The 10,412-nt window shown below is 44.5% G+C and overlaps 3 protein-coding genes across 6 annotated transcripts in view; all 3 read left to right on the forward strand.

Annotated features, from left to right (window-relative positions):
- Nucleotides 1-26, forward strand: part of LOC146975391 (dehydrogenase/reductase SDR family member 13-like) — a 6,838-nt gene extending 6,812 nt beyond the window's left edge. Inside the window, exon 5 of the mRNA XM_085796621.1 lies at nucleotides 4-26. Within this exon, the coding sequence (XP_085652747.1) occupies nucleotides 4-26 (23 nt within the window). The remainder of the gene's footprint in view (nucleotides 1-3) is intronic.
- LOC146975386 (uncharacterized) overlaps nucleotides 1-6,728 on the forward strand; it is an 81,085-nt gene extending 74,357 nt beyond the window's left edge. Inside the window, exons 2-8 of one of the 4 annotated variants that reach the window (XM_085794776.1) lie at nucleotides 1,783-1,920; nucleotides 2,008-2,136; nucleotides 2,262-2,375; nucleotides 4,761-4,874; nucleotides 5,060-5,138; nucleotides 5,300-5,528; nucleotides 5,672-6,728. In XM_085794776.1, coding sequence (XP_085650902.1) covers nucleotides 1,832-1,920; nucleotides 2,008-2,136; nucleotides 2,262-2,375; nucleotides 4,761-4,874; nucleotides 5,060-5,138; nucleotides 5,300-5,528; nucleotides 5,672-6,543 — 1,626 coding nt within the window. In that variant the 5' untranslated portion in view covers nucleotides 1,783-1,831 and the 3' untranslated portion in view covers nucleotides 6,544-6,728. Of the gene's footprint in view, nucleotides 1-1,007; nucleotides 1,921-2,007; nucleotides 2,137-2,261; nucleotides 2,376-4,760; nucleotides 4,875-5,059; nucleotides 5,139-5,299; nucleotides 5,529-5,671 lie in introns of those variants that run through there. The other 3 variants (XM_085794779.1, XM_085794778.1, XM_085794777.1) reach the window with 3 other exon arrangements.
- A 495-nt stretch (nucleotides 6,729-7,223) lies between these two features.
- Nucleotides 7,224-10,086, forward strand: LOC146975392 (neoverrucotoxin subunit alpha-like). Its single transcript, XM_085796622.1, has 5 exons — nucleotides 7,224-7,237; nucleotides 7,554-7,721; nucleotides 7,813-7,972; nucleotides 9,332-9,371; nucleotides 9,524-10,086. Exons 1-5 carry the CDS (start codon nucleotides 7,224-7,226, stop codon nucleotides 10,084-10,086), a joined length of 945 nt encoding a protein of 314 aa, XP_085652748.1.
- Nucleotides 10,087-10,412: the final 326 nt, after the last annotated feature.

Consider the following 10,412-nt stretch of genomic DNA (forward strand, 5'->3'; position numbering starts at 1 on the left):
CAGCTGGAGACATGATGGACATGTGAGCTGGTGCAGATGAATGATGTGTGTTTCCTCTGCAGGTGAAGCTACAAAGTGTGTGTGGCCCTTCAGAAAACAGACAAATGCTGTGTTTGTTACTGCTTCATAACTTCAAACTCACAGTTGGATTCCTCACTTGTGTAAACTTGTGTTTATTATATGCTTATTTTATTTTTAATCATGGGTTTAAATGTTGCTGCCATGTGCAATTTATTGTATATAATGTTATAGTACTACATGATATACTGTATGTATTTTGTGTTTAAACTGTGCAATATTGTTAAGGTTATGAATCTAATTTAGTCTGTGATCTACGGTATATTATTGCTTGTAATATTTTATTTGTATAGATGTTTTGTGGTGCATTGTTCTTTTGGTTCTATACTGGATATTTTGGTTCCGCCTGCCTTTGATTTACGGGGGACTGGTAAAGATACTTCTCTGGCTTGCAGTGACATGAGTTGGGCATGTAAGTTTAGCTGTGAATTAACGGCCTCACTGTTCTGTTGTATCTGTGTCTTTTTTATGAAGAACCAACCTTTGTAACCCACAACACCCACGGCCGTGACATGTTACCTGCTCATGAGCAGGGTTACACTTGTTTAGATTATCAACTGAGAGAGAAAATGGAGCAAAGAGCAGTAGAGCAGGTTAGTCCAGGTAAGACCACATCCTCATGTCCAACAGGTGAGGCAACTTTCATAGTTTCACCTTGAACCAGCAGTAACTTTCATAGTTTCACCTTGAACCAGCAGTTGTGACGCAGTTTTTGTTCTCGTGTGAAGGTAATGTGAACCGTTTTATTATTTTCCTCATTAACACCCTTCGTTACCTGACTTCTCTCCCCTTCAACTTATGGTTGTGTTGTTGTTTTGTTATTATAAGCTGAGTCAGAGCTGTAACTGCAAAGTCTGGACTGACAGAAACGTGTCTGCCATGTTTGTGTGGTATTGTCACACCTGCAAACACTGCGGGTTATCGATCATTGGACACAAATCATCAATATTGTGGTGAAGAATCTTTCAGAGCTGCAACAGTTGTTCAATCAACATTTTTCAAGCAGAAATTTTCAGTTTTCAGCCTCAAAAACTGAAGATTTCCTTGTTTTCTCAGTTTGATTTGACTGTAAACTAAATATTTTTGTCTCTTTGATTGTTGCTGTGACAAAACGAGACATTTGAAGACGTGGCCTCAGACTGAGAGGAACTTGAACGCATCATTTGTATTTTCTGACATTTGATGGAGCAGACGATGAATGGATGGACAGAGACAATAAGTGTCAGTGGCAGCTGGAGAGTGTTTTTCTCTCTTTGAATTTCCAGTGTGAGTGAAATGATTGAATGTTGTGATAGTGGAGCTGTGAGGTGAAATAAGTCTTGGCCCAGTTGTTGTGTGTGTAATAATCAGCTGTAGCTTGTTTGATCCAGTGGTTTTCTACAGGGACGCTGTCCACACAGAGACTGTGTCACATCAACTCAGTGGATCTCAGTCCTTGTGTGTGTCAGTGGATGGAAACAGTGGTCCATGGATCATGTTGCTGGGCTGCTCTTCACTTCACTGCAGCTTCATGATGCCATCTAGTGGACTGATAGTAGAAGTACAGCAGCTGATGGCAGCTTCCTCTTCCTCACTGCTGTGTGACTGCATTCAACTGACACTGATATGAAGCAGAGAAGAAGAGCCAATCAGTGGAGGAGCAGCTGGAGACATGATGGACATGTGAGCTGCTGTGCAGATGAATGATGTGTGTTTCCTCTGCAGGTGAAGCTACAAAGTGTGTGTGAGCTGATGTGGATGTGAGCTCAGCAGCATGGATCAGTGTGAGGACAGAGAGGAGGGAGCCCCTCCCTCTAAAACCACTCTGTGTGGGGGACGTCAGAGCCAGACCACAGGTCAAAGGTCAGATGAGGATTTCTAACTGTCCATGACTCAGATCACTGCTCCATCATTATTCACACTCAAAGCTCAGTGTGTGTTGTGTTCAAGGCCAGAGCAGCAGCACAAGCCACTGTCTGGACCGGGACCGGGACCTGGACCTGGATCCAGGTGTGTGTCCATGAAGAGCAACTTCTCCATGGATCGTCCTATTAATTTCAGTCGATCTGTTGATGGAAGGTCAGAATTTAAAACAGTCAGAAAGACTTTTTCTCTCTAAAAGTTATTTAACATAAGATAATAAGTTAATGTATTTTTCATCAGTTTTTCTCCAACATTCACGTTGATCAGTTGTGTTGTTTCAGGATCCAGCAGCAGAGACCAAACTCTCCTGAACCCAGCTGTCTGTCTTTAAAGAGCAACATGTCAAAGGGCTTAGGCGCTGACTTTAAAGGAGAACGTGGATCAACTGATCAGATGTAAGACAAAACTAAATTTCAAAGCTTTTGAGTTTCTGTTGAACGTTCTTCCTGTGGAGTCAAATTTCAGTGATTCACCATAAAAACTGCGTTATAACTCAGACACACATTGTCCAGAGTAAAGAGTCCCTGCCTGAACATCCACATGTTAATATTCAGTGATGCTCACAGTGCAGCCCAGAAGCAACAGAAAATATGTCAACACCATCTACTTAAAACAGGAAGACATAACCACTGGGTTAAAATCATCATTTCATTTGCACTAAATGTTCATGCCCCCCCCCCCCCCGCTCAGTGGATTGACAATTCAGGCGGGTTGAGCTGAGGAGGAACTATGAAGACTCATCTTATTTTACTTTGCCGCAGAAATCCTGATATGTAAACAAAAAAAAAAAAAGTAACAAGCATTTTGGGGAAATGTAAGGAGTAGAAAGTACCGATATTTGCGTTAAAAAATTTACTGAGTAAAAGTAAAAAGTTGTCAGAAAAATAAATACTTCTAAAAGTACCTGACAATTCTACTTAAGTACAGTAACGAAGTATTTGTACTTCGTTACTTGCCATCACTGGTTACAGGAGCTGAAGCAGAATCTCAGCAGCTGCTTTTTACAGGAGCAGACGAATAAACATCCATAAATACTGCGAGAGAATGAGCAAAACTCAGGTGAAAACAGAAACTTAAACTCATCTATAGAACAAGACAGATAAAAAACATTTTCTGGTGTACGAAAATCCGTCATTATCATCATCATGGTTTACAGCTTTCTCTACATGAATAAGGGAAAAAAAGTCAAGGATTGTTTTTATTTATTAAGGTAACAAGGTTAAAGTTTGTTCTGTGTTCATTTTTTTTTTGAAAACCTAAAACTATTTAAAGCAGAATATTTGTGTTAATATAAGTCTTAAATAGTTGTATCTTCCGATGGCAATCACTTACATAGAGTGTTTGGTCTGAAACACGGGACTGTCAGTCACTCTGCTCTGCTGTAAGCCAAGGAGAAAACTTTTATTTTATTTCCTTGTATCCTAAAACCTTTATCCAATGGGGGGAGAGAACGGCATGAAGGGGCGGTCCTCTCTGTGGGTCTCATTCATTAAACGTGAGCAGCACGGATTTGTGTGTAAACCCTGAGCAGCGCAAATTTACACGGATTTCCGCATTCATCAATCTTTCAGTAGTGCTGATTTTTTCGTAGCTACTCACGAAATCTACACCTGCTCCGGACTGTGTGTAGCGCTTGTGTAAATGTAGGAATGCAAATAAATACTTCTTGTTACTGTTGAAAATTACAATTTGAATCCGTATTACTCTCTCTCATGTTCAAAATACGCCGATGCCTTTGAAACACGTAATTTAAACATGACAAATTTAGACATATTTGGAGAGAGAGACGTTTTAGGGATCGGACACGCACAAACACGTCAAGGCTCCATCTAATGATGATAATAATCTGATATAAAACCAGAAAAAACTTTTTTGTGTTGCTACAGTATACGCTCGGTGGGCGCACACTTCACCCTGTGCAGCAGCGCAGTCGGCACCGGTTTGGATGGAGCTGTGACAGACGGCGGGTGCTTCTGTAACAATATAACCTGCCTATATAACTACATGTGTTGATACAACCACGCTCCTCTAGAGCTGAGACTGTGAAGAGCCTCCTCCTCCCGTCACTGCTGTAGCTCTGTAGTTGTGTGTGTATTATTATTTTTTTTTCATGTTTCATATCGAACTATTCTGGCTTTACTTCTTAAACGGTTCTTTAATCAACCAAGGATAGGCCTACTTAATTCACTAAATCTGTTTCTTCCCTCCAGCCTTTGACCTGTCCCAGTCACACCACTACTAACAGAAGACAATTAAATATTTTTTCTGGACTCCACTTCACCCAAAATGACTTCGATCCGCGATCTCTCTTTTTCTCTCTCTCTCTCCCTCTTTCCTCGTTTGCGTCATGGCCACAGGTGAGCAGGATGCAGCTACCTCCTAATATGGTGGTCAGGATCTCCTTATATGGCTATTCATGTATGGAGATGCTAATTGCTGATCACCGGGGGTGTGTTGTTAGTTTACGATGGGTTGGCATTCATCATCTTACACACGTGTTTACGATCAAATCTGAGTTTCCCGCACCGTTCATGAATCCGGAGTAGAGTTTTAGTAGAGTGAGCTTTTATGTGCAAATCTACACACAGATTTACTCACGTTTCATGAATGAGACCCTGTGTGTGCAGCCAAGGGATACGCGTGAATGTGGTGACGTAGGGACGAGGACCAATAGATCCATGACGAGGGTGAGGGCTGCTAACTCCATCGGCTGACAAGAAGTCAGAAAAACAACCGGATCGCTTACTTCTGCTTTAACATCAGTTGTGTTGTTGTTTCAGGATCCAGCAGCAGAGACCAGACTCTCCTGAACCCAGCTGTCTGTCTTTAAAGAGCGACATGTCTAAGGGTTTGGGTGCTGAGTTCAAAGGAGGACATGGATCAGCTGATCAGATGTAAGCTGTAACTGACAGTCAGACTCAGGTTATTGTAGAAAAGCACCAGTTTGCACAACGTGTTGTTGGACCAGGTCTGAAATCAAAGTGTCCCTGTCTGTTGTGAACGTCCTCGGGGGACATATAAAGTCCATCTTGTATTATCTCTCTGTACTGATGTTGACTTGACACTGATTCCTCCACAGTGTGGACCAGGAGAGCTCAGAGGTTCCCAGTGGTCAGTCTGCCCAGCAGCATCAAACACACCTGGACTCCATATTTATGGTGAGGACATGTCCAACAGCTGCTGTTACATCTGTTGTGTTCACCATCATCTCCATGCTGCACTTTGACACCAGTGGATTATCAGTCTGGTCCAACATGGATCTGATGTTTAGCTCCATATTTTTAGTTTGATGCCGTCACTCATAGAGTTTCTGTTCCAGCTGCTGGAGGAGAACATGGTCACTTTTGTCAAGAACGAGCTGAAGAAGATCCACAAAGCTCTGAGTCCAGATTACCCAGAATGCTCAGGGAGTCAGAGGGAGGATGATGAGGTGTTGGACGGTGAGGATGAAGAGCAGAGGAGGAGCAGCAGAGAGGCATTAGTGAAGATCACAGTGAACTTCCTGAGGAGGATGAAGCAGGAGGAGCTGGCTGAGCATCTGCAGAGCAGTAAGAGGATTTCTCTAAAGATTCAACACGATGGACAAATGAGACGTTCACTGACATCAACACATGGAGGGAAACATGTTCATATAGTTGATAGATAATGTTATATTTCTTTTCTGAATCCTCTTTCTTTTATGTTCATTCAGGACATGTTGCTCCAGTTTGTCGACGTGAACTCAAATCTGCCCTGAAGAAGAAGTTCCAGTGTGTGTTTGAGGGGATCTCTAAAGCAGGAAACCCAACCCTTCTGAACCAGATCTACACAGAGCTCTACATCACAGAGGGAGGGGCTGGAGAGGTAAATGATGAACATGAGATCAGACATATTGAAACAGCGTCCAGGAAACCAGACAGACCAGAAACAACCATCAGACAAGAAGACATCTTTAAAGCCCCACCTGGAAGAGACCGACCAATCAGAACAGTGATGACAAAGGGAGTGGCTGGCATTGGGAAAACAGTCTTAACACAGAAGTTCACTCTGGACTGGGCTGAAGACAAAGCCCATAAGGACATACACTTCACATTTCCCTTCACCTTCAGAGAGCTGAATGTGCTGAAAGAGAAAAGGTTCAGCTTGGTGGAACTTGTTCATCACTTCTTCTCTGAAACCAAAAAAGCAGGAATCTGCAGGTTTGATCAGTTCCAGGTCGTCTTCATCTTTGACGGTCTGGACGAGTGTCGACTTCCTCTGGACTTCCACAACACTGAGATCCTGACTGATGTGACAGAGTCCACCTCAGTCAACTTGCTGCTGACAAACCTCATCAGTGGGAACCTGCTTCCCTCTGCTCGCCTCTGGATAACCACACGACCTGCAGCGGCCAATCAGATCCCTCCTCAGTGTGTTGACATGGTGACAGAGGTCAGAAGGAGGTGTACTTCAGGAAGAGGTTCAGAGATAAGAAGCCGGCCAGAAAGATCATCTCCCACATCAAGAGATCACGAAGCCTCCACATCATGTGCCACATCCCAGTCTTCTGCTGGATCACTGCTACAGTTCTGGAGGAGCTGTTGAAGACCAGAGAGAAAGGAGAGCTGCCCAAGACCCTGACTGAGATGTACATCCACTTCCTGGTGGTTCATCTAAAACTGAAGAAGGTCAAGTATGATGGAGGAGCTGAGACAGATCCACACTGGAGTCCAGAGAGCAGGAAGATGATTGAGTCTCTGGGAAAACTGGCTTTTGAGCAGCTGCAGAAAGGAAACCTGATCTTCTACGAATCAGACCTGACAGAGTGTGGCATCGATATCAGAGCAGCCTCAGTGTACTCAGGAGTGTTCACACAGATCTTTAAAGAGGAGAGAGGCCTGTACCAGGACAAGGTGTTCTGCTTCGTCCATCTGAGTGTTCAGGAGTTTCTGGCTGCTCTTCATGTCCATCTGACCTTCATCAACTTTGGACTCAACCTGATACCACAACAGACAACCTCCAGGTTGTCTAAAGTGTTTGGAGACAAATCAGCACCTTTCTACCAGAGCGCTGTGGACGAGGCCTTACAGAGTCCAAATGGTCACCTGGACTTGTTCCTCCGCTTCCTCCTCGGTCTGTCACTGAAGACCAATCAGACTCTCCTACGAGGTCTGATGACTCAGACAGGAAGTGACTCACGGCCCAATCAGAAAACAGCCCAGTACATCAAGAAGAAGATTGTAGAAACTCCGTCTGCAGAGAGAAGCATCAACCTGTTTCACTGAATGATCATTCTCTAGTGGAGGAGATCCAACTGTCCCTGAGATCAGGACGTCTCTCCACAGATAAACTGTCTCCTGCTCAATGGTCGGCTCTGGTCTTCATCTTACTGTCATCAGAAGAAGATCTGGATGAGTTTGACCTGAAAAAATACTCTGCTTCAGAGGAGGCTCTTCTAAGGCTGCTGCCAGTGGTCAAAGCCTCCAACAAAGCTATGTAAGTGTAGAGATAGTTGGATTTATTCATCACTATATAAAAGCCCTTCTGTCTTTCAACAGGACAGAAAATAAATTGCTTTCTTCTTTAATTCCTCATGATCATCTCTTCAGACTGAGCAACTATAACCTCTCAGAGAGAAGCTGTGAAGCTCTGTCCTCAGTCCTCAGCTCCCAGTCCTCTAGTCTGAGACACCTGGACCTGAGTAACAACAACCTGCAGGACTCAGGAGTGAAGCTGCTGTCTGGTGGACTGGAGAGTCCACACTGTAGACTGGAGACTCTCAGGTGAGAATCCATCCAGCTGTTTATCTGATGACACTTGAACACAGCAGCAGGTGTTGACAGAGGGTTCCTGTGTGTTGTTATGTGTGTTCAGTCTGTCAGGATGTCTGGTCACGGAGGAAGGCTGTGCTTCTCTGGCCTCAGCTCTGAGCTCCAACCCCTCCCATCTGAGAGAGCTGGACCTGAGCTACAACCATCCAGGAACCTCCGGAGCAGAACTGCTGTCTGCTGGACTGGAGGATCCAGGCTGGAGACTGGACTCGCTCAGGTATGGAGAGGCTACTGCAGCCACACACTGTATTAAAGAGGAGGAGGAGCTGGAACATTTTCTATGGCCCTGTTCATACCTGTTATTAACATCCATCTTAGGTGATCAATGCATTGATGACATCAGATCCCATCACTCAGACCATATCCAGAGGTGGTGTAGGCCACAGTGAAGCTCCGCCCACTCCACTGACGTCCTCTGTCCCAGTCCGACTCATCCCAACACAGTTTATACTGAAGCCAAAATCTCAGAGTGTTTCAAGCATGAGCTGTGCTGCTTTCATCAGTCACAGTGATGAACTACTGGGATCAGGAGTTTCTCCTCATGATGACTTCAGCGTCTCATCATGACTCACTGTGTCATAGTCAGGAGAAGAGATCTCAGTGATGAAACCCGCTGCTCTTAGCTGTACTCCGAGTCTCTCCAGATGTTTGGATCAGACTTTATTTCAGAGTGTTTCAGGAAACATTTCAGCTGCAGCTGGTTGAACTGCTCCTGAACCAACAGAGTGTTTGACCTGAACAGTCCCAGAGACTGTAGACACCTGTTGAGTGTGGACACACTAATAGCAACACAGCAACAAGAATCAAACCATGTCCACTGCTCAGAGACATTTGTCTCCCAGGCGGCACCATCAGGTCTCTGTCTGGTCAGATATTGATGATCAATAATCAGCACAGTCTCTCTGAGATCCTGATCTTGTCCTGATGAGATGTGTTGTTGTATTGAGGAGACAGTAAATCACAGTGTGATATCCAGTTGTCATCACTGTCCAGAGGCCTGGAGCTGTCAATCAGAAGAAAGTGAGTGTAGTGAACAGTGTAATAATCAGTGTTTGTGGCTGAATGTGTGTGTGATCAAACAGCTGTTTTCAGACTGTGTGCGCTGCTCCAACACATCTGACTCCAGATAAGGTGAAGCCACAAAGTGGCTCCATAATGAAAGTCTCCAGCAGCTGGACCTTCACTTCCTGTCTGAGTCCATGTGCTCTGAGCTGAGCCTGCTTCTCTCTGCTCTACAGTCTCTCTGTTTCCTCTGGACTCTGACTTCAAGTCCAGTAAAAATGTTTGGACAGGTCAGAGAGTGAAAGTGTGTGTCTCACACTGAAGTGACATCACATGGAGAAAACACATGATGAAGTGTTTCCTCCTCGTCTCCTCCTGCTCTGTTTCATCACTAGATAAAGACTCCAGCTCCTTCTTCTCTGTGCTCAATGTTCATCCATACAAGCCTCCATGTGAACACAGTGATAAAACAGTGTGTGTGTGAGAGCCATGTAATGTCCATGTGTGCATGCTGACAGAGAAGGTGCTGCTCTGACCCCCCTCCTCCTTTCAGGGTGGAGCCTGCTGGAGTCAAATTTTTGACACCAGGTCTGAGGAAGTGTAAGTGTGTTTTTACTTTGATTCATGGAAACAAAGCAGCACATTCAACCATCTTCACACTGTCACATCACTGACGTCATGAGTCTTCATCAAACTGTCAATAACTGATCACATGATCAATAACTGCAGCTGTGTCTTGTTCTCTCCATCAGATTCCAGTCAACTCACAATCGACACAAACACAGTGAACACAGAGATCAAACTGTCTGACAACAACAGGAAGGCGACACGTGTGAAGGAGCATCAGTCATATCCTGATCATCCAGACAGATTTGACTACTGGCCTCAGCTGTTGTGTTCAACTGGTCTGACTGGTCGCTGCTACTGGGAGGTCGAGTGCAGAGGAGACGTTTATATATCAGTGAGTTACAGAGGAATCAGAAGGAAAGGAGACAGTCGAGACTGTGTGTTTGGAGAGAATGATCAGTCCTGGAGTCTTTTCTGCTATGATGGTGGTTACACTGTCTGGCACAATAACAGAGAGACACCTATCACCTCCTCCTCCTCCTCCTCTGTCTCTAACAGAATAGCAGTGTATGTGGACTGTCCTGCTGGCTCTCTGTCCTTCTACAGAGTCTCCTCTGACTCACTGATCCACATCTACACCTTCAACACCACCTTCACTCAACCTCTCTATCCTGGGTTTGGGTTTGGATTTGGGCCCATATTCTTGTCTAAGCTCTGGTCGTACGGTGCCTCAGTGAGTCTGTGTTGAGTGAATCAGAGTCTCCTCCTGTCACAGAAACCTTCTCACTGTTGAACAGACAGACAGTCTCTGTCTCTCCGAAAAAAAAAAAAAATTATTTATTAGTACAGGTTTTAAGCTTGTTTGTACTGTTGCGAAAGCTCCCAGTGTTGTTCTGTCGGAATCTTGCGCAATTAAGCAATATTACCCGAGAGGGTGTGCTTTAACGTCATTTGAGCACGAGCTTGCGGCCTCGGTCCTGACCGCATCACTGAAGTGCTCAAATGACGTTTAAGCACACCCTCGAGGGTAATATTGCGATTATACAACAATTACCAACAAAATAAAGCGTATAA

The sequence above is a fragment of the Trachurus japonicus genome, chromosome 13, assembly GCF_045865225.1.
Source record: "Trachurus japonicus isolate A0001 chromosome 13, Traja_1.0".
NCBI lineage: Eukaryota > Metazoa > Chordata > Actinopteri > Carangiformes > Carangidae > Trachurus > Trachurus japonicus.